The 20,702-nt window shown below is 47.8% G+C and overlaps 7 protein-coding genes across 7 annotated transcripts; 3 read left to right on the top strand and 4 right to left on the bottom strand.

Moving 5' to 3' along the window:
- Positions 1-265: 265 nt before the first annotated feature.
- On the bottom strand, positions 266-2,554 carry EDB93DRAFT_1211335 (arginine biosynthesis bifunctional protein ARG7). Its single transcript, XM_041451048.1, has 4 exons — positions 1,149-2,554; positions 1,007-1,098; positions 702-948; positions 266-651 (listed from the first exon to the last, which is right to left on the bottom strand). Exons 1-4 carry the CDS (start codon positions 2,166-2,168, stop codon positions 616-618), a joined length of 1,395 nt encoding a protein of 464 aa, XP_041303898.1. The 5' UTR covers positions 2,169-2,554; the 3' UTR covers positions 266-615.
- Positions 2,555-2,833: 279 nt separating this feature from the next.
- EDB93DRAFT_1091873 (ribosomal protein L35Ae-domain-containing protein) lies at positions 2,834-3,374 on the top strand (the record flags this gene model as incomplete). The annotated part of the gene is made up of 4 exons (XM_041446391.1): positions 2,834-3,019; positions 3,075-3,139; positions 3,203-3,296; positions 3,351-3,374. The coding sequence occupies 4 exons, from the start codon at positions 2,834-2,836 to the stop codon at positions 3,372-3,374; spliced, it is 369 nt and encodes a 122-aa protein (XP_041303897.1).
- A 2,574-nt stretch (positions 3,375-5,948) lies between these two features.
- EDB93DRAFT_789740 (uncharacterized protein) lies at positions 5,949-6,682 on the bottom strand. The gene is made up of 3 exons (XM_041457481.1): positions 6,551-6,682; positions 6,173-6,493; positions 5,949-6,106 (listed from the first exon to the last, which is right to left on the bottom strand). Exons 2-3 carry the CDS (start codon positions 6,424-6,426, stop codon positions 6,052-6,054), a joined length of 309 nt encoding a protein of 102 aa, XP_041303896.1. The 5' UTR covers positions 6,427-6,493; positions 6,551-6,682; the 3' UTR covers positions 5,949-6,051.
- A 912-nt stretch (positions 6,683-7,594) lies between these two features.
- Positions 7,595-11,706, bottom strand: EDB93DRAFT_1091860 (uncharacterized protein; the record flags this gene model as incomplete). The annotated part of the gene is made up of 19 exons (XM_041446390.1): positions 7,595-7,941; positions 8,005-8,188; positions 8,243-8,324; positions 8,375-8,405; positions 8,457-8,619; positions 8,732-8,772; positions 8,826-8,959; positions 9,013-9,074; positions 9,131-9,164; positions 9,214-9,935; positions 9,991-10,026; positions 10,083-10,212; positions 10,264-10,495; positions 10,546-10,653; positions 10,702-10,735; positions 10,786-11,169; positions 11,271-11,350; positions 11,402-11,443; positions 11,493-11,706. 19 exons carry the CDS (start codon positions 11,704-11,706, stop codon positions 7,595-7,597), a joined length of 3,060 nt encoding a protein of 1,019 aa, XP_041303895.1.
- Positions 11,707-12,727: 1,021 nt separating this feature from the next.
- EDB93DRAFT_1169725 (Endonuclease/exonuclease/phosphatase) lies at positions 12,728-15,223 on the top strand. Its single transcript, XM_041450302.1, has 6 exons — positions 12,728-12,873; positions 12,937-12,968; positions 13,019-13,086; positions 13,147-13,782; positions 13,836-14,778; positions 14,832-15,223. The coding sequence occupies exons 1-6, from the start codon at positions 12,850-12,852 to the stop codon at positions 14,965-14,967; spliced, it is 1,839 nt and encodes a 612-aa protein (XP_041303894.1). The 5' UTR covers positions 12,728-12,849; the 3' UTR covers positions 14,968-15,223.
- Positions 15,224-15,289: 66 nt separating this feature from the next.
- Positions 15,290-17,914, bottom strand: EDB93DRAFT_1169724 (kinesin-domain-containing protein). Its single transcript, XM_041450301.1, has 7 exons — positions 16,635-17,914; positions 16,439-16,582; positions 16,272-16,385; positions 15,764-16,219; positions 15,659-15,706; positions 15,534-15,605; positions 15,290-15,486 (listed from the first exon to the last, which is right to left on the bottom strand). The coding sequence occupies exons 1-7, from the start codon at positions 17,883-17,885 to the stop codon at positions 15,433-15,435; spliced, it is 2,139 nt and encodes a 712-aa protein (XP_041303893.1). The 5' UTR covers positions 17,886-17,914; the 3' UTR covers positions 15,290-15,432.
- Positions 17,915-18,063: 149 nt separating this feature from the next.
- On the top strand, positions 18,064-20,194 carry EDB93DRAFT_1169719 (mitochondrial ribosomal death-associated protein 3-domain-containing protein). Its single transcript, XM_041450300.1, has 10 exons — positions 18,064-18,181; positions 18,239-18,312; positions 18,364-18,453; positions 18,505-18,606; positions 18,659-18,770; positions 18,819-18,911; positions 18,965-19,244; positions 19,305-19,449; positions 19,505-19,745; positions 19,798-20,194. Exons 2-10 carry the CDS (start codon positions 18,280-18,282, stop codon positions 19,893-19,895), a joined length of 1,194 nt encoding a protein of 397 aa, XP_041303892.1. The 5' UTR covers positions 18,064-18,181; positions 18,239-18,279; the 3' UTR covers positions 19,896-20,194.
- The last annotated feature ends 508 nt before the right edge of the window (positions 20,195-20,702 follow it).

Below are 20,702 nucleotides of genomic sequence, written 5' to 3'. Positions count from 1 at the left end.
CTGCACCCAATACAACTCGACTCATCGCGATACACGATTTTCATCGATCATCATGCCGGCATGAGAAAAACGTAATTTGCTACAAGGTGCTCTGTAGCACACTCTGTAGTACAATTTACCCGAATGATGATCTCTGATATCATTGGTTTCAACCTATAGATCCCAAACGCACTGCAGAATCAACCATCAGCATCTTGACCAATCCGTTGAACACTATAGGCTGTCTAGCCCACTCCGCATTTGCAGTATTCACAAACATAAGGGTGTCATGATTTTTGAAGACAAGCTCCCTCGAGTTCTTGTGGACGCCGTCACGAAGGTGGCCATCAACTTCCGCCGAGTAAGTCGGGGAAAATGGAGACATCCCGCTGTGTCGAAGTTCTACCGGACGCGACATAGCATGCGCCAGAACAAATAGGACAGGACCAGCGTGATCTTCATGCCTGAAATTTTCTCGTTAGATCCCTGTTCTCATCGCGCGGCGACAATCAAATGCACGGCCACACTAGTGTCGACAGTATATCCGAAATCAAATCAACAACTGCAGATCCCACACCCCAGTAGCCACGAGAAAACATTGATATCAAACGTATCGAACAAACACAGCGGACTCCTTCAACTTCTATAGTCTCCATTGATCCGTACATACTCCTACGATCACAAATCAGCGCATGTCTAGAGGGAAAACGCACAAAACTTACATAGCTGAAGTCACACGTCCAATATTGGGCGCTCTCACTGCCCAGGCCGAGATCCACCTTGATTTCGAAATCTTCTTGGCTTAAGATCTCCTTCGCGCGCACCTCATCCACTAGCTCTGGCTCGCCGTGCACCAAGACTGGAAGTGGAGTACTACCATCTGCAGGAACAAAGGTGACGTTCACACGGTAGGGGTCGATAGGCGTGGATAAAGGAACAGAGCCAGTTGCTGCAAGGATACGGCCCCAACTGAAGTAGGTTTTATCCAAATCAGTGGCGAATCACAATCAAGGGTGAACTGGCGTACTTGGCATCCTCGCCATACAATGCGGTCTTCACCAGTGCTGATGTACTTATCTTCGATGCGACACGATGTGCATCAGTAAATGTCGGTGCTCCCTGCACGGATTAGGCTTATGGAACAAATAGACAACGATAGGACGACAGACCTCTACGGACACCGTGACAAATTTAGTTGCACCTTCACCATCACGAACCACAAGCTGAGCCAGCTCAGCGGCGAAGGATGTAAGTTCGTTACGGAAGGCTGGGAACAGAGGATCATCCTCCTCCATCTCCTTCGTCTCTCCAGTAGCAGCTCCGTTTGCGAGGACAATGATCGTATCATTCGTGGACATCTCTCCATCCACACTGATAGAATTGAAGGAACGATCGACTGCATACGTGAGCGCAGATTGTAGGGCTTGCGGAGAAACTGCGGCATCCGTCAAGATACAACCCAGTAGCGTAGCATGAAGTTGGCCAGGGCCAGTGGAGGGACCCATGTTAGGATGAATCATGCCAGCGCCCTTGTCCATCCCAGCCATACGGAACGTCTGTCCGCCCAGGCTGAAAGTCCGAGCACGAAGTTTAGGGAATGTATCAGTGGTCATGAAGGCTTTCGCCGCACGCTCCCAGGCTGCGAAATCTGAACCAAGACTCGAAGGTACAAGAGACGAAATTCCGGAGAGAATCTTGGAAATGGGAAGATTTTGGCCGATCACACCTGTCGACATTACGACTGTATCGTGGATATCTTCGCTAGTCTCTGACTTGGGGAGAAGAGCATCGGTAGCCTTGACCATGGCCCAAGCATCCTCCAAGCCCTGCTTGCCAGTTACTGCGTTGGCACATCCACTATTAGTCACGATGGCACGGGCACGACCAGCACTTTTCTCAAGCACGTCCTGGCTAACGAGCACCGGGGCAGCCTTGAATGCGTTACGAGTGAAACATGCTGCTGCAGAAGCAGGTTTTGAAGAGGTCGAAAGTATAACTGTTAGATCAAGTACAGATGAATTCTTTTTCACGCCGCAATGTACACCAGTAAGGCTGTAGCCAAGTGGAAAGGAAGTATCCGGAATTTGGACATGGTGGCGTGCTTTGGAAGGTGCAGGTTTGGCTACGAAAGTTGGAGACGAAGATGTAGAAGAAAAGCGCCGCCAAACTGAAGGGCCAACCCGATTCATTTGGCAATCAAACTGACTTTGAGCTCACTGAAGCCTTGGAAGAAGAGTATGTAGGGTACTTGAAAGTTGTGTTAGGGTTATCAGTCTTGACTGCTGTCAGCCTGAGTAATAGGATTAAGGGCCGGGCCCAGGCCGCACAAGGAAACCAGCACTCGTGAGGATAAGAAGTCGCCATCTTATTATTATTATTGTTGAGTTCAGACATGAACGGCGAAGCGAAGACACATGTCAAGGATGTAGTTTCATTGTGTGATAAACCGCAACGCCATCGTAGAACAAGTTCTACAGTCAGCTGCTTATACAAAACGAAAGCTTTTATGTCCCATCGCTCCGTTACTCAACAACATCTGATGAAGACATTGTCAAGTGCAGCACTAGATGTCTGCAACGATGACTAGCGAACTCAAAACATTTGACGACTCTTTATACTCTGCGAAAAGTGACATGGTCACGTGTTACGTGTTACTACACTGTGACGTTGTCACGCTGCCTTCCATTCATCCTCAAGTTCAGCGACCTCGACACGGCGGAAGATCTCTAGACGGTAAAATGGGCTCAACAAGGTCAGTGTCCACTTCGCTTGCTTCGCTGTCTCGTATTTGCGTACTTTGGTGGTGAAGATCTCAGTGGATGGCTTGGAACAGGGTGGATGGCTTAGATATGATATGGATGAAGTGGTTCTCGGTACAAGGTCAAGACTGTACTCATGCTTCCTCTTGATACACAGACTCTACTCCAAGGGACGCGTCCTCGGCCACAAGCGTGCTAAGCGCAACACTCGCCCCAACACCTCCCTAATCCAGATCGAGGGTGTCACAACGAAGGAGGATGCCCAGTTTTACCTCGGCAAGGTACGCTTTCATTCTCCTTTTCTACACTCAAAAATAGACTCAGTTGTGTGTACAGCGTGTAGCATACGTCTACAAAGCTAAGAGGGAGATACAGGGCTCGAAGGTTCGTGTAATTTGGGGGTACGTCCATCCGTTATTGCAATAGTAGTATAGTTGGTCTGATAACTATGTTTGTACTCGCAGTCGTGTCACCCGTCCACACGGCAACTCCGGCGTTGTGAAATCAAAATTCAGATCTAACCTTCCTCCACGCGCATTCGGTGAAAATGTCCGCATTGTGCGTTTCTTCGTTTCTTCCTTTTCCGACTTTTATATATTGACTCAAATGTAGATGCTGTACCCCTCGACAGTCTGATTGTACCACCTTCCTGCTTCGCATCTTACGTATTCATATTGCGTATGACATGTCATATGAGCCGCATGCACACTATAAAACGCATCCAAAGACACGTCTGATTGGAAATTTAAGTCGAAAACTGTTCCTAACCAGCCCTTTTACATTTCTACAGCATGAAACATTGTCAAACATGCAAATGTCCGTAGGTTCATTTGTAGGATCGGATAGCCTCTACCACTCCCTCACGGCAATCCAGCTTGTTGTTCAAACGCCGTTTTCCAAAAGAAGATTACCTGTATATGTATGACAACTAGCTGATGATGATGTCTGCATTGCAGCCAGGAAGTCATCCGTGCCCAGTAGCGGTATTAGCAGATCCGCCGAGCACATACAACTGAGCCGATAGCTTCACATGCTGAGCAATGACGACCGTTGTTGGCGTTCGGCCTCTGCAGTGATTATGATCACAAAACATCGCTCATTCTTTACAGGAACTGGAGCTGGTGTCTAGGATTTGTGCAGTGGCAGTGTATACTCGTGCGGTTCGCCCATCCAGTCAGAGGGAATGCAAAGTCACGATCGCAGCACAATGAGTCATCTGTTGGCATAAAATGCCTGGCCCCAGGAGACAAACACCGCACTCGCAGAAACGCCAATTTCCGACACCCGGCAGGCACCATAGGCGAATCAGGCTGAGGCGAGCTGCTTGAAGACTTTGCGATAGACCACGTCACTAATATTGCCGATCAGTTCAAAGAAGGGCCAGTCGCTGCTGCAGGCGCAAGACACCAGCTTGGTGCACTCCGTTTGAGAAAGCTCGCAAACACTTAATTTGACATGTATGTCCCAATCGACGTTGGCGTATTCCAGTATGTATTGTCATGTCGCAATGGGAATTTAATTGTACTTGATTCAAGATGGCCTCCGGGGTTCAAGAATGGTATCCGTTAATGAAGGACATCCCCACATCTGAGTCGAGTAAATATAATTGACCCAGGTGGTCTATTTGTCTCTCAATAATGAGAGACAGTGCCCTGTGGCTGCAGCGGGGTTGAGGGGGTCCGGAAGAACGCCTAAGCGACTGTTGTCTAGCAAATCCATCACCTCCGGGTTTTATTAAACCTACACGGTGTTAGAGGGTGTTGATGGCAGAAAACGCGCACGGAGAAACGGCTGCACTTAAAGAACGGAGTATCGAGGAACGCCGTCAAGTCCAATAAAGTCCTTAATTCACCGTTTCAACGGACTCTGAAATAAGGCCATGAATAAATATTTGGGGAAGCGATCCCAAGAATATTGGCAATGTGGGGAGTTTATTTAGAGCAGCATTCATCAGAGTGCTACTCAGCTCTCGTGATTTGGATAGCGGTGAGCTGCTGAGCACAACCTGCTTTGCATTTATACAAGGGCAGTGCTCAATGATACTTCGTGAAGTTTGACACTGATTAGTGCCTGATTCGTGCACTCGATTCCATCAGATTGATCTCGCAGCTAGACTAACCCGATCACGTTCATATAGGTGGTCACCGAAGTACAACGTCCCGTATTCTACGGAGAATTGCAGTGCTGACAATGTCATCCAACGCTGTTCGCCGAAATTAAAACATCATTTTGCTGCAAATTTCCAATGGGGCATTTGAGGAAGATAGGACACAGAACACCGTTGCGAGGTCGAGACATAATCATCTCCCCAATCAAGGTGGGCTGGCTCGGATCTTGATACGAACGTAGGGCGCCTCGCCAGAGGTTTCATACTATTTCAAATTCTAGTGCTCTGGGTAGTGCCTTGTGCATTGTTGTGATGAACGGGACGGATATGGCATGGACGGCTAGGATCTCTATGGTAGGACTCAGTGGATCCTGTGGTCTCCAGACAGGCTGCATTGAGTTGTAGTACGGACATTCCCACCCGTTCTTCAGAAATTCAGCCCACGTAGAACATGTTCATGATTGAGCTGTCCGGCAGCTGGCTATGGATGATTGTTTATCCCGTGATCAAACTCATCACATTTTTGAGTGGTTACTAGTGGTTTGCAACTGCCTGAACGCCAGAGGAATTTTGAACGAGCAGACAGAAGCGGCAGGCAGAAAACAACACAAAATGTTACTATTTTATCATTAATGAGACGCCATCTTACGGGGTAATAATATTGATGCACATAACTGTTGTCAATGCTCTGGGGAGCCATTAGGGAGTTGTATGATTCGTGTTAGCCAATGTGTGGCAACAGGTCTCGCTGGATGATTTGAAAAGTCCATTCGGGGTGCTTTGCTTCGAACTCTGCTGTTGATTGATCACGAAAGATTTTAGAATAGTGATTATTCCCTTCTGTCGTGACTTCCGCTTCAGAAGGAACACTGTTAGAATAACCAGGTATTATGCCTAATGATAGATTGATGTTTTGCCTGTAAAATCCTTAAGGTCATGTCGTCTTGTCGACTTGTGAGCGCTTGAGCTCCCATAAGTGACAAATCTGCAACGATTTGCATGTATATTAAGAGCCAATTGTACGGCGTTCAGGTTGCGGCGCGGTGCGGGGGTGAGTGAAAGATACTGCACTGTTCATAGGCGTAGATGGAGTCAGTGACAGCGCTCAACGATCACAAACAGTGTTTGCGATAGTTGTGCATGGCAGCGTTGCAGTCGCTTCACATGGCCGGAAGGAAAGGTAAAGTCATAGAATCCGGGCAGCCGTTAACTTGAAGCGACCAAGCTTGCACTCAAGATGCTATTTCGAAAGTATGATGATCTGCGAATTTATTAACGTGAAACCTGCAGTATATATATATAGTATATATATATTCATAGACCGTACTTTGTTTTCTCTTGGACAAATCCCCCGCCAAAGATGGACCGCAAGTGAGCTGCGCGAACGAACGTGTCGATATGAATGATTGAGAGCTCCTGAGTGTCCGGCTTTGAGTCAAGAAAGGATGATTTGACCATCCACAAAGGATCGGGCTCGCCAAATGCAAGTTTAAACCAGAGTATCAGAGCACAGTACGGAAGTCTTTGAATGATGGCCATAACGGAAGAGAAAAAGGCATAGCACACGTGTGACTTTTCCATCGTATCAAAAATGTAAGCACCTCCGAGTTGATGTCAATGGAATGGTTTAATATTAAGTACTTAAACACTAATACAGTGTATGTTAGTATCTAGTTATGGTAGCGAGACAATGAAACGAACATACATTTAGTCTCGATGGAACAGACTGACCCAGGAGGGAAGAAGTGGTACGAAGGAAATGACCATATACAATAGGGCGTATAGAGCCATAGCGTGGGGTAGCTGAGATCCTCGATCCGGGCTAGGATCATTACTACTGGTAGTGAGTTAAAGGTTTTGAAGTCAAATGAAAATCATATAAACGTACTCGAGGACAAAAAAGGGTTGAGAGCAAGTACTACAGGATCGCTGTGCGAGCAGTAGCCTTCATACCTACCCACAAGAATGAGAAACCCATGATTAGAATAAGTACCTCGAGGTAAAATAAGAGAAGCTCACCAGAAGTCCTCGATATAGCTGCGAACAACGAAAGGGCCCCGGGTGGGAGGTAAGATCCGGAAGCCATAGTGAAGAAACAATTTGATTAGCAATGCACGAAACTCACCTCATCTTGCTTTCTCTTGAGCCCACTCATTCAATCTCCTCTGTAGAGCAGGACCTTCTCTATCTAAGAAAATTCGAACATCATGTTGAGTGGCAGCACTTCCTTGTCATCCTGGAGACCTTGAAGAGCAGTCAAGTAGCGTTTGCAAGTGTCATCGAGAGATGGAACTGGGAGCTCCGACAGGGTATGCTGGTTCGAAAACGTGCGTCCAGGGGGCGAAGTAGTTGGGCAAGAGGTTGAGGTTGGGGTCGGAGTCGGAGTTGCCATACCGTGACGCGCAGAGAGAGGGAGAGTAGTAGACACCGCACGAATTAGTCACTTGTAGTTTCTTGAGTGACAGATTAGGATGTAGATATATGCCATTCAGTGAGAATTAAGTGACTAGTCAGAACCCTGTTTCATGTTGTACAATCAAACAATACTTGCCTTGTATTTTGTAGTTAGTATCGTCAAGAGGGTCCGACAAGGAAGAATAGTTGCGTGATTACGTCGGTGTTGTATTAAAACCATGCCGTCCTAAATAAGATACTAACAGAGACTATATATAAAACCTGGGTGAACACGCAAACATGCAGACCCACACACATCTATTGCATAACGCCCATACTAAATCTTAACAATGTTCTAACCAGGCCCTATCGAGAATGTAGTCCGTATGGTCGGCGCTCTTTCTCGACGGCTGGATCCAGGCGCAGGCGGCGGGCTCAGGATGGGCGAAGACCCATACTGATCAGAAGTTGTCACACCAGCATCAGTGCGCCGCTCGAGATAGGATGCGTCATCGGAACAACGGTCTCCCGCTGGCGTAGTCCATATCCGTACCGTACCGTCGTGGCTCCCCGTAGCAAACATAAAGGGTTCGTCGGTGGAGTGATTCCACGCAACACATGTCAGATCCCCGCCAAATGTTTGAGGTCTAATGTAGTGGAGCAAAGCTGCACTGTCGCGATCCCAAATATGGATATCGCCCGCTGTGTCCGAGTATTCATAAGCATAGTTTTTTAGATGAAGCCAGCAGGTTAGGGGAAACGTACCTTTCCCTGCGCATAACACTAGCTGGTCCTCCTTGCCACCAAAGTAGCTAGACCCCGCCATATCCACCTGAGCTTTGGGCAGATACGTATGACGGAGAAGTAGCCTAGCGACTTGTGCATATGGGTTGTGTTCGCGACCTCTAGCATCCCGTACTAGTTCCATCTTCCACAACTGCGGAGGCGTCTGCAAATATGATTGAGTGATCAGAGGATGTAAAGACATTACGGCTTTCAGTACCTTGCGCTCAAAGGAAACCAGCACGTTTCCACCTCTTTTAGATATTGTAATGTCACGCACATCGTTCACGACGGGTGTCTGGCTTTTGAACTCCATCAGTAAAAAATGTTCGAAAAGATGAAGCTAACTCACCTTTCGAACGCCTTAGTCTCCATATTGAAAACTGCGGTATATGAAGTCAACCGGATGGCCTATGGACATGCACAACGCTCACCTATTATGCGTTTTTCAACCCTAGTGGTGCGGCTTGGATGCAACCCATTAGGTGCTGCAAGAAGTGGACCTACACCTAGTAACCGCTGACCATCCGGAGTCACAGCTATATTGTGCAACTGAATGCGACCAAAGTGATACGAATCAAGAACCTTAAAAATATACTCAGTGGGGATTTTGCTGACACAGAGCGATTTAATCACCCTTCCTTGAGTGTCCTGAAGAAAGAATTCACGATTTATTAGTGCGTACACGAGTGATGACAGTTGCACTAACCAGTTTGAAAACATCGCTACCTTCGACGGAGAAGAATTGCGCTGTTGTAAAGCATCAGCAACGTTCAATCAGACAGGACGATAAAACTACTTACTCTCGCTGTTAGGCAGCCATGCAATAGATGATACAGAGTGCGGTCGGTCGATTGTCCTCTTACAGAGTCCGTCCTCCGTCCAGACCTTAATTCCGCGAGTTAATCTCGTCAAGAGAATGGTACCAGTCGCAGACCTGTCCCAATCACACTTTAACATTTAAAAATGGTGAAACACTGCGTTACATACCATGCGACTTGGCCGATAAAGCCTCGCACGTGTACCAGAACAGCCTGAGTTGAAAACGATTCCTGGGCAAGGTTAATGTAAACAATGTTTGTAAAAGCGTGACACCTCGTATGCTTACTCCGACACGAAAAATGATAGAAGACCGATCCCAACTTGACACAACATATCAGCCTGAGAAGCTACAAATAAATTATGACACACCTTGACGTAGCGAGATATTTTCCGTTTGGGGAGAACTGTAGATGCCGAACAAGGGCAGTATGTATCGAGAGGTCCTGTACGGGTTCCAGGGTTTTCAGTTTTGGGATCAATGTGGAAACTCTCTGTCCTCGAATTGTATTCAACCCGAAGGACGAGAATCGGGTGGGAGACATTCCCGCAGAGGAAACTCGGTCAAAAGAAGGCGTCCGTGGCGGCATGAAGGGTCGTAGATACAACGGGACTTGCCCCGATTGGGCTTGCTGCATCATGATGACCGAACGAACAGCTCCTTTGAAGCGCTGACGGGCAATGGATCGACGGGAAGCCTCGCTCTCCTCACTCGCAGGAACATCCAAAGAATTGGGACGCTCGGTGTATTCCGAGCACACGGATACAGCTGGCTCGTGGTGGTGAGGAAGTTCAAGCATCTGCGGGCCTTCCTGTGTGGTGGGAAGAGTATGGTGCTTATGTCTGAACCGGGTAATCGCGTCGGTTACCTTCTTGAAAGACACTCGCCTTATCAGGCCACGTATCGCCAAGATGCGTTGATTGCAGTAGTGGATGATCTTCCGCAATTCCACAACAGCAGAAAGGAGGAGCATGCGGTGGGTTGTTTCATTTATTACATCCTCCAGCCACACATGACCGCGGTGCTGAACGAATATCCACCGTTCGGAGGCGAACCAAGCGGAGACGGCAGCCAGGCCGAAGGAAGTGACAGCCTGGGAACTTGAGTAAGGACGCAATTCAGGAGCACAGAATTATCAATAGACTTACTGTAAAAACAGTGGTGATCGTGGATGTGACAAATCCCTGATCAAAATATGACGTCTTAGACATGCGTCCATGAGTAGAATAAGACCCCATACCTGATCCGTAGCGTATGTGAAAAGCATCAAGCCCGCGGAAAAGCATGCCACAGACATGACGAGAAAGACTAAAGGCGATCGCTTAATCCATATCAAGACCCACCAAGGTACCCTATGTCCCGGAGAGCGACTGAATGACCAGCATTAGACACGGGAACAGGCAGGATGATGATAGACTTACTACATAGCTTGCTTCCAGGTGAGACCAAGGAGACTGTTCACTGCGGCTGCTATACTGAAAACCAACGAGGAGAACCAAAACGCATTGACAGACTTTTCTAGCACTCCATCTGTCAACTGGTATGAGAATTGTAAGGTCGTTGCTGTCACAGCTGAGAAGAACGTCGCGACTGTCGACAAGTTTAGCAGGTTTGCTGCTGCGTGTTGCTGAGCGAACCTAATCGTTGGTACGCCTGGAAGAGAACGTGAGTTTGAAAGTGCTAAGGGTAGATTGGATGTATACCGATTTCAATAAACATCGATAGATTGACCGTGATGTTGTCAATGTGCTCCCCAATTTCCGACGTCAAATCATGGATATAGCGCTGCACTGCTGGATACCTAAATTGACCTGAAAGTAGTTGAGAAGAATGCCCAATGCGAGCCCATGTAGACACACAACCTTTGTACTCCTGAAGACACGAAGCCCAATACTAAAAAAATACCGTTAACGGCAAGCAACGTAGCCAGCCATAGAGTTCACCTTCAGATCAACTTCAAAAGCACGCATTGACGTATTGACCGCCTCGTCTGTAAACTCCGGAAACTCGTTCAGGCAGTTCAGGAACGTTACGACATCTTCTGCGAAACTAGCGAATTGACCAGGGAAACCTTCGGGATCAAGACCGTCATCGTGAATGGGCCTGAGCGGGGGTTGTTGACCTCTCCATGTACGTCGTCGGTCCATCAAGTTAGGGTTAACTAATGTTTCCCGGGGTTGACGCGAAATTTTCCGAGGGAACAGCGTAGCTGCGTTCTCGCGAAACAGAAACAATAATTTTGTGAGGCGTTCCCGTAGTCTAAAAGCCGAGGATAATATTCCAACAGAACTGCCGAGTTGGCGGGCAGCATTAGCGAAGTTGCGGAGCTACACGGGAGATGAGCGTTAGAACATGAGAGTTGCACCTGTTCACACCTCTTTGTCAAGATTATCCATTCGCCTGTACAGAGTAGTCAGTGCAAGGAGACGAAACAACAATGTGAGTCTTGCTTCTCAAATTTATTAAACAATTCCGATCCTGCGACTTGCAGTTTTTCATCCACAGTAGCTGAAAAATAACTAAGACCACGATTGAGTAATGCGCTTGACGACCACTCACGGACGTCTCGGTCATCTTCGAAATTAGAGGGAAGGTTGGCATCTAAAATATATAATTAGTAGTGTATGATGGTTAGTGGGGAACGACTAACCGTTGTCTGAAGATGCCTCATTGCTAAGCTCGCCCAGGACATCCAAAAGACTAATGATGGTCTGTTTTCGTCTGGGGTCCGTAAACACTTCGCTTCGAGCGTAGGGACTTGAGGTCGTGTCATGGAAAGAGCGAGAAGCATGTGCTGCTCCAGTGCCTTGAACATAAGTGAGAATGATCAAAATTGCTCTACTGGAGGACGTACCGCGAAACATAGAGAGAAAACACTACTGTGTTTGCTGCAGCGATCGTCCCTGGGTATTATAGGTGCAAGGATCGGATCCTAGTTTTGATGTTGAAATGGGGCACTAAAGTAAGGCTCTGAAATACGCTTCAGACGGCAGAACGGCCTAGGCGAGCACCGCATGTAGAAGTCGTGATTTGGAGGCAAATTGCGAAATTCATACGCTGGATATCTCAGTGAGGAATTATTGAGATGACGGCATGTTATCGCTAGACTCACTGCACTCAGCGATTCGGAGCGTGATGGCCTCGAGGACGAATGCGAAGCAGCGGTGACCCTAACGTGGAGCTGCGTTGATCGATAGCAGAGTGCCGTCAAAGCTGATAGGAAGATAATAAGTGAATCTACGGTGAATCATTCTCAAAATACATAAGCACGGGACAGAATAATGGGCCAAAAAATTAGCGAGACAATATAAACGGGTTTCGAGCCCAACTTGTAGACGTAAAACGGTATGATCGGTACGATGGATCAGACGTGCGGAAGCAACGTGTTTGCAAGTAAGTGAATTATCAAAGGATGACCATAGATGGATGACTAGGGAAAGCTTGTGGCCGCGGAGGTGAAACTTTGGTTAAATGGATTAACACATTCGAGGTGAACTGAAGAGGTAGCCTGCTGGAATCGTGATATGGCTGTTAGACATGCAATGGTCAATGGTCAGTCAGAAACACACTTTCAGGTCCTTATCGTAGCTTCAAGTACGGCTCCATCTCCTGCACGGAGAACTCCGTAAAATGATGTTATGATCAGACTTCTCAGGCTGCTATGGAGTGAGGTATCAAAAGGGCTCCGTGACTTGGTCCACATCTGGTGAAAGACTTGCCTGAACTATTTTGACTGATTTCTCAGTCGAGAAGTAAGAGATTATTCAAAGATTTCTGCCATGGGGCAACTGCCGGTATCATCTTCGACGAAATGCATGGCAGGAGCCTGCTGCATCGCACTGCACCGCGTACATCGTCGTACCATATGGACTTCATTGGGTGACATGTGACAAAGCATGTGACGTTGACCAGCCTGTTACTCTTTCCGCGGCCTCACTCCCCACTCAACGAGTATTAGATCCAGTCAAACTCATCCGTAGTAGAGGACCTTAACGTACTCATGAACTATGCGGATCCTTTCATGGAACATTGTAAGAAAAGAGTTGTATCCTTTCACGAAAGAATCTACTCTGACATTCCGCTTTACCCGACAGAATGGTGTCAGGACTCTTCCTCAATATCACCCGTCAGTTATCCATGATTTCCACCTGGTTACCAAGGGCCTAAAAAGAATAGATGGAATACCTTCACTTCATTTCAAGGAATTCTGGAGCATCTCAAGGCAGATATAATCTGCTTTCAAGGTGCGGTCGTTCATTCATATCACTTTTCCCTGTCAGATGCCCAAACCTAATCTATCCAAGAAATGAAAACCTCGCGTTCCAGCCTGTTACGCTGTGTTGCTTTACCAGACGATTTTGAAGCTTTCTTCTCTTTTCCACAGAATAAAGGAGGGTATAGTGGTGTCGCGGTTTACGCCAACTCCCGCACTGTCACTCCACTCCGGGCAGAGGAGGGTCTCTCCGGCATTTTGCAACCTAAGCCACCTCTGACGTCGGATGAACGGATATCTCGTTCATATCCCTGCGCACATGAAATCGAACTAATGCCGGACGAGCATGGATCAACCCCAAGTGATCTCGCTGCCTTAGATGCTGAAGGCCGTGCCCTGATCGTAGACTTTGGCCTATTCGTATTGATTAACGTCTATTGTCCAAACGAAACTTCTGATGCTCGACTTCCTTTCAAAATAAATTTCCATGTCATGTTGCAAGATCGAGTCCAAAAGCTCATGAATGAAGGCCGTGAAGTTGTAGTCGTCGGTGACATCAATATCTGCGCATCACCATTGGACCATTGCGACGGACATCTTGCTAGTAACACTGCAAGTTTCTATGACCATCCTGCTCGTGCGTGGTTTCATAGGTGGTCGAGTCCTATTGGCTGCATGACGGATACCGTGCGGACATTCTGGCCTGACAGAAAGGGAATGTACACATGTAAGACGCAAGTCTTGTCAATCTCTTCCCATCGTTTATATGCCCTATGTTAGGTTGGAACATGAAAATTTCAGCTCGGGAGACCAACTATGGTACCCGGGTTGACTACATTCTTGTTACACCTGGCATGCTTCCCTGGATCAAGCACGGAGACATTCAGCCGTCGCTCAAAGGTTCTGATCACTGTCCAATATATATTGATCTTCATGACGAAATAACAACCGATGCTGGTGAACGATTATTCCTCCGTGACGTCTTGCCAATCAACGGAACTCGGGAAGACCTGCCTCGGCTCGCAGCACGACGATGGGAAGAGTATTCCGGGAAGCAGATGCTACTGTCCATGTTTTTTGGGAAAGGGAACAAGCTGCCTTCACCCAACAATTCTCCAATTTCATCGCTTTCGCCCACTCCAGACACACAGCCGTCCGGAGGTTATTCTAATGCTGTACAGCCCGATCACACGCAGCCTGCCGTTGTTATTCCTCCTACAAATCTCTCGCTAAGTTCTCGTGACTCGGCGTGCACATCCACGACTCAGCTCCTTGCACCATCGCCACAGTCCAATCCCGTTTCGTCACACCGAACTGCTCCCCCAGCTAATTCTGCCAAACGCAAATTATCGGACAATGCAGCCAAGAAAGTGCCAAAGAAATTAAAAGGTGGTCAAAGCAAACTCTCCTCGTTCTTTGCGCAGCCATCCGTCTCGCAGCCTTGCAGTCAGGAAATTTCCTCAGGCGACATTGCCGATCACCGAGACTACATAGATTCCGACCATCAGCTCGCACTTGAGCTTTCCGCTGTGTTTGAAAATCCGCTATCGCAGGGTTTGCTTGCCTCGGCGACGCCTTCGGCTTCGCAAAGTAAAGCAGCGTGGTCACAGTTGATGGCTCCCATTCAACCACCAAATTGCCACGTACACGGTGAACCTGCGAAAGAGCACACCGTTAACAAGCCAGGTTCAAACAAGGGGAAAACTTTTTTCCTCTGTTCGCGGTCTGTCCTATTAGTACTCTTCATCTCGCCTCTATCTAATTCCTTTCATTTAGACCAGTCGGCCCGGGGTACGATAAAGGTAAAAGTGAACGCCTCCGCGAAGAGGTGGATCACCGATATCGGTGTAAATTTTTCAAATGGAGCAGCGACGTCAGACGGGAAGCCAAGGACACATTTTCCACGTCATGAAATCAAAATCAGCCTCGAATAGTTGCATATACATACACACCTCGGGCCGCGGTAGCTCTTGTCCTTCATTAGGCATTTATTTTTGGGTTGTCACTGCGTGAGCATTAGACACGTGTTTGGTGCGTGCTTTACACGATATAACCACGATGAAGACATCCACCCACGAAAATAATTATACATTTTGTACCCCTGAGCACTGATCCGCGCGGATGATAAATGTCCATAGACTACAATAAATACTAATTCATTCATCATGCGTGCTGTTGCTCTGAGACCATTTTCCTTTTAGCGGACGGTAAATGCACTTCACGGCAACTATCACTTTTTTGACGTCAAGCGAGATGCATAAAATTTTTGCATACGACACGGCGGCTATATTATAGAATAACAAAATACGAAGCGCAATGATCCCGCCTGTACGAAAGCAGCGACGATGACGTGGGGCGGCAGACATTCGACCGACGGCTAACTTGACCCTCGGATCTGTTTCTTGGCAGTTCCAATCATGGTATTGTTTACCTGCAAAATGCTTAGAAGTCATTGCATGGCACAACGATGGGGCTCACCTTCGTCGCGAATCGCAAGGAGCAGAGAGACTCGTTCAGATGTGCCGCCAGCGGCGAGAGGTTCAAGATCATCTGCCACAGAATCACGTCGTACAAACATCTCCATAATTAGATCTCGCACCCACCAGAGTCTTGGAATTTCCGCTCAGTGAGTTTTGCAACAAATATGTCAGCTGAAAACCCAATCAGCGTCGATCAGAAGGCAATGGGCCAAGAAGCCCACAAATCACCTTTGAATTCCTATACGGAATGTGCTTCTCTCCTTTTTCACCTTTCTCGCCTAGTGCAGCGATGACGTCCCCAAGCGCACTCAAGCTCTTGTTGATGTTTTGCGTCTCTTTCAGTCGGTCTTTGTCCCCCGCAGCCCCACTTGAGTTAAGGCGCTCGCTACCAGCCAGGTCTACGAGATTGAGGCTGCCTTCACAGCTTTCACCGGTGTGGGTGTTTGTGCCAGAGATTCGGAGTGTAAAGACAGAGTGCGAACGCGATGAACGTTCGTTCATGAGGGTAGCTGCAACGGTGCGCCGGGAGTTAGCGACACGGAGGAGGGAGGTAACAGACGCTGGAGACGGCAGAGGCATAACGTTCACATCAGTGACACGAGTGCCGGACTTGTCGTGCTTGATCTCATGCTTCTTCTTGTCGAACTCACCCTTGCCAAGGAGGTCGTTGATTGTTTCGTTATACTGCACATTTTTTCTCAACGGGGTCCCTGCAGTACAACGACGAGACACGTACAATCTCCAGGAACTGGCCGTCCATCTTGTACTCCCATCCTTTGGACTTCAGGTCATCGGCAGCTTTGAACACCTGATTCACTGCGCGAGGTATCATACCTGTCGTGGCCTCGGTCTGGAAAATCAGTGGGTGAGATATATGAAGCCTACACGAAACAAGATGTATACCAATCCGCCTTCCATAGTGAAAGACTTGCCAGAACCTGTTTGGCCATAAGCAAATATGCAGACATTATAGCCGTCCACACAGCTCTGAGCGAGAAACGAAATCTCCTCAAATACTTCGGTCTGGGTTGATTCAGGTTCGAATACCTGAGGAAGAGCAACCTCAAAATTGTGCAAGAATTGTTAGAAGAGAACGAACCCGGTCAAAACCAAAGTTGTAAACTTCTTTGCGCTCAGAACCCATGGCGCTGGAGCTTGAAGAAGAAACAACGATCTCCTTGTGGTCCCTTTTGTCAGGAAATGTTATATCGGCTTCCCGTCCCTTTTCCTCGTTATCAGGTGGATTGCTGGTGAACGAACATGTGGGTGACAAGTCTGATGTGAGGACAGGGCGAACTCGACAGAACACCCGGATGTTTCCCTTGAGCTCCTGAACCATGTTGTGCAACTTCCGGCGTACCATCTCGCTTTCCCTGGCGTCTTGTTCGAGGTCCAATATTCGTCGATGCGCGGTTTCGAGCTCAAGCGTCCTGTCTGAGGAGGTAGTCATTAAAGCGTCAAGCTGCATCTGCATAGCAGCCTTCTGCGCCTGGAGAGCATTGATCTGCGCATTGAGAGTGATATGCGAGGTGGACTGATGTGATAGTGTTGCCTTGAGGTTTGACACGTCATTTCTCTCCCTCTCCAAGTCACTCTTCGCCAGCCTCAACTCATCTGCAAGCTCTCTTGCCTCTCGTGCTTTACTTTTCATTTCCATCTCGAGCCCCATAATCTCCTTAGCGTGCTTCATGCGCAACTTCTGGATTTCATCGCTTGCGCTCACCAATTCTCTCCGTTTATCTAGCTCAAGTGACTTGGCGTTGGCAAGTTCGAGGGATAGAGCACGATGGTTCGCTTCGAGCTCGGCTACTTTGGCGCGCTCTGCGTCCATGGTTTGGGCTAGCTTTTCGGCATTAGCGAGCTGTGTTGATTCAATAGAAGCGACCTGGCTTTGCAGATCACGGAACTCTTTTGTTTGTAATCCGCTTCCGCTAGCAACTCGCGATGCTGAAACGACGCGTCCAAAAGGACGTATAAGTCCTGATGACACGCCAACTTGTTTTGGTGGTGCACTAGTTGCGCGAGTTGTCCGCCGTGGTGCCGACGTTGATAATTTCGGTGGTTCGGGTCTCGTGAGGCGTTGTGGACCTGACGGCTGTTTCGCTGCAGGGCCTGTAGTTGTAGTTGGTCTGTTGAGCGCGCTTCGGCTGGCAGCTAGAGGACGAGCTGTGGCGCCATTACCAATTGCTGGGAGTTTGCGGGGTTGATCAAGAGCCTCCGTATCCAAATCGTCTTCTGCTTTGCGTTTGTAGCCTGACGTCGACATGGAGAAGCCTAGTGTAGTAGCGATAAAAGGGACTGGCGGGTCTGATGGGTCTGGAGAGGACCTCAGGCGCGGTAACCGCGACATTACGAAACGTTGAATCTGGACTCAAAAACACTTTTGGAAATCAAATTGACAAAGAACAACTTTTGGCGACGCGTCGAAGCACGTGATCTTCAATAACCCCTTCAAGGGGGGTGGCACTCGAATCGCAAACAAAATTCATATACCGCAAATTCATACTCGTCTTACAATGTTGACACTCTCGGTGCGCTGCCAGCGCGTCTCTTCCCAACTGCTTGCTTCGTCGTCCACAAGTCCACTCGTTCAGACGTGTAGCTATGCAACACAGCCAAAGAAAGGACAGATCGTGAAGCAGGCTTGTAAGTCCGCATTCAAGTTAATTAATATTGAACGTCTGAAATGCATGTGGGCTACAGCGCAGGGATTCAAGGGGAAGAAGAACGCTCCTTCGGGTCAGATGGAACATGCAAAGAAGGATAAGAAAATGATGGTCTGTTTTCGTTCTTCGAACATTGATCATAGCCCGACTTCAGTCCGTTAGGCCTTCCAACCATTGCCCATCTCACAACTTCCGCACCCATTGTTTGAGAGTGATCGTCCAGACACCCTTGCCTTGCAGTCATTTCATCCCGTACGTTTCAAGTTTCTTTTCCGTGTATGTCGAATTGATGCTTCCTGACAGGAAATGCTTACGAGGGTCGTCGAGTCTCAAGCACTCAAATTCCCCCTTAATGAGAGTGATCCCTTCCGTATCTTCGGGTTACCAAGAAATATCCTTGTCGAGGTTCGTGCAATGTCACATTAGCACCAGCTAAATTGATCAGTTTGCTCTTTAGTTCCGCCTGCTTTCTAAGCCCTGCTCTGTTATACGTTCTGTGACGATCGACGCAATTAACAAGTTAGACGCAGCAAGTGAGAAGAATAGCAAGGAGTCCAGGGTTGTTTTTAGTATGCTTCTTGTATACCCGTCACAGGTTTTCATTGACATCTTTTCAGCTGGACCCCAGGGCTGTGGAAAGAGTTTTCTTCTCCTGCAAGCCTTACAGTATTGCAATGCTCGCGATTGGCTAGTCCTCTACGTCCCTCGAGGTCTGTACTTTCCAGACTTCTATGACAAGGCTAATCCTTCACATCTCCCGCAGCCACTAATCTTGTAAACTCCACGACTGCCTACACCTACGATATGCGAACTCGAACATACCTTCAGCCAATCTTTGCTTATCAAACTCTTCAGCGCTTTCTCAAGGTCAATGCACCCCGGCTTGAACAGTTACCCACCCAGTCCGAGATAGAAATAGAACGTCGCCCTCCGGTGCCCCCTGGCACACCCCTCGTGGAACTCATTAATATTGGCCTCAAGGATCAGGGCCATGCTCCGACAGTGCTTGATGCTGTGCTAGCAGAAATTGGGAAGCAGACTATGTGAGTCATTTTGTCTTCTCCGTGTCTAAGACGAGCATAGTCTCAACGGATGGATCATAGTTTCCCGGTGCTTCTGGCGGTTGATGACTTCCAGGCATTATATTGCAAGTCGCACTATCGTGACCAACATTTTTCGGCTATCAAATCGTACCATCTTTCAATGCCACGCCTTCTGCTCGAGTACGCATCTGGACAGAAGTCATTTGTAAGTGGCTTTGAAAATCTTGGCGCCTCGTCAATTGAAACAGAATAAAAATCAGGCCCGCGGTGCAGTCTTTGGCGCGCTGTCGATGAGTAACACAACATTCCCGCTACCTCTGGAGCTCCGTGAAGCTCTTTCTCTCAAGTATGACCGTCCCTATGGACCATATGTCAAGCGACAGCCAGAGCTCGTAAAATACGCCTACGGCCTTGAGAAGCTGGCAGTACCCAGCAGCCTGAGCGTGCCCGAGGCAGCATCGGTTTTCGAGGTGTGGATGAAGGACCGGGCAGTGCCTTCAAGTGAGTCGTCTTCGTTCATTTGTTTTTTTGGGGGGTTGATAAATTGAAACAGAGCCCAACGATGAGTTGTTTCTGGCAAAATATAGCGAGGCTAGCGGGAATGCAAGAGCGTTTGTCTGGAAGGGATTGTTGTCGTCCATGTCAGCATAGTAAAAGTATACCTTCTATATGATTTGGGTGCGCACCCTCCATGGTTTGATGTTGTCTGTCATGAGGATATTCTGATTCAGTCAAGGAGGCACATTTACAGAGCCATGGTACTAGCAGCCTCACTTGAGGACCCTCGCACGATCTTATTGTGATTTGTTGATATACAGACCTGAACGCAATTTGAAAGGTTACACCTTTTGTTGTGCTAGCTATCGAATGGCAAGAAATATGTTATGCGGTGGGTCTTCGATATGATTCCATTTTAAGCTCGCACACATGCGCTCATCATGGGAAGGACCGCGACCATGCTTGAAACTATTATTGCCCTTGAGGACAGATTCCCAGTGGTCGATGCCTATGAAATCACTTGTAACCTTTCTTCCTCATCATGCACTGAGGTTACGTCAGCATTTAAGTGTACCGTGCCGTCCACCACTTTACACGATAGTGGAACACATCCTGAGTTCTCACTGATGTCACCCTAAACACATTCTAAGTCACAGATGTTACCTGCGATCTACGTGTTGTTGGGTGCGTGTCTGCAACATATCATGGCTCCCTCCCTCGCAAGCTCGGGGGGTCCCAGAAGTCCAGCTGCGTGTACAAAAGTCTCATTGGTATATATTATAGAGGATATTTGTAAATGGGTTAGGTACAATATGTGGTTTTGTTACCCCCAAGGGCCCCAAAACATATTAATGACTTGTGATCATGTGGGATTTCCGTTATCTATGTCTAAAAAACCATATATATAAGGTATTTTAGACCCATTGGACTCACTCACAAGCATATATTTACCTCTATGTA

The sequence above is a fragment of the Suillus bovinus genome (genome assembly GCF_016758785.1).
Source record: "Suillus bovinus strain UH-Sbo-P2 chromosome Unknown EDB93scaffold_68, whole genome shotgun sequence".
NCBI classification, from domain to species: domain Eukaryota; kingdom Fungi; phylum Basidiomycota; class Agaricomycetes; order Boletales; family Suillaceae; genus Suillus; species Suillus bovinus.
This window is presented reverse-complemented; position numbering and strand designations above follow the sequence as displayed.

Coding starts and splice junctions, on each gene's coding strand:
- EDB93DRAFT_1211335 (XM_041451048.1), bottom strand. CDS start 2,168: ATGAATCGGGTTGGCCCTTCAGTTTGGCGGCGCTTTTCTTCTACATCT. Junction 1,099..1,148: donor TTGTCACGGTGTCCGTAGAG/GTCTGTCGTCCT, acceptor TAATCCGTGCAG/GGAGCACCGACATTTACTGA. Junction 949..1,006: donor TTGTATGGCGAGGATGCCAA/GTACGCCAGTTC, acceptor AACCTACTTCAG/TTGGGGCCGTATCCTTGCAG.
- EDB93DRAFT_789740 (XM_041457481.1), bottom strand. CDS start 6,426: ATGGAAAAGTCACACGTGTGCTATGCCTTTTTCTCTTCCGTTATGGCC. Junction 6,107..6,172: donor TTTGTCCAAGAGAAAACAAA/GTACGGTCTATG, acceptor ATAAATTCGCAG/ATCATCATACTTTCGAAATA.
- EDB93DRAFT_1169725 (XM_041450302.1), top strand. CDS start 12,850: ATGCGGATCCTTTCATGGAACATT. Junction 12,874..12,936: donor GGATCCTTTCATGGAACATT/GTAAGAAAAGAG, acceptor TTTACCCGACAG/AATGGTGTCAGGACTCTTCC. Junction 14,779..14,831: donor ACTTTTTTCCTCTGTTCGCG/GTCTGTCCTATT, acceptor CCTTTCATTTAG/ACCAGTCGGCCCGGGGTACG.
- EDB93DRAFT_1169724 (XM_041450301.1), bottom strand. CDS start 17,885: ATGTCGCGGTTACCGCGCCTGAGGTCCTCTCCAGACCCATCAGACCCG. Junction 15,707..15,763: donor TTCCGTATAGGAATTCAAAG/GTGATTTGTGGG, acceptor TTGGGTTTTCAG/CTGACATATTTGTTGCAAAA. Junction 15,487..15,533: donor CCTTGCGATTCGCGACGAAG/GTGAGCCCCATC, acceptor AGCATTTTGCAG/GTAAACAATACCATGATTGG.
- EDB93DRAFT_1169719 (XM_041450300.1), top strand. CDS start 18,280: ATGGAACATGCAAAGAAGGATAAGAAAATGATG. Junction 18,313..18,363: donor AGAAGGATAAGAAAATGATG/GTCTGTTTTCGT, acceptor TCAGTCCGTTAG/GCCTTCCAACCATTGCCCAT. Junction 18,607..18,658: donor CAAGAAATATCCTTGTCGAG/GTTCGTGCAATG, acceptor TTTGCTCTTTAG/TTCCGCCTGCTTTCTAAGCC.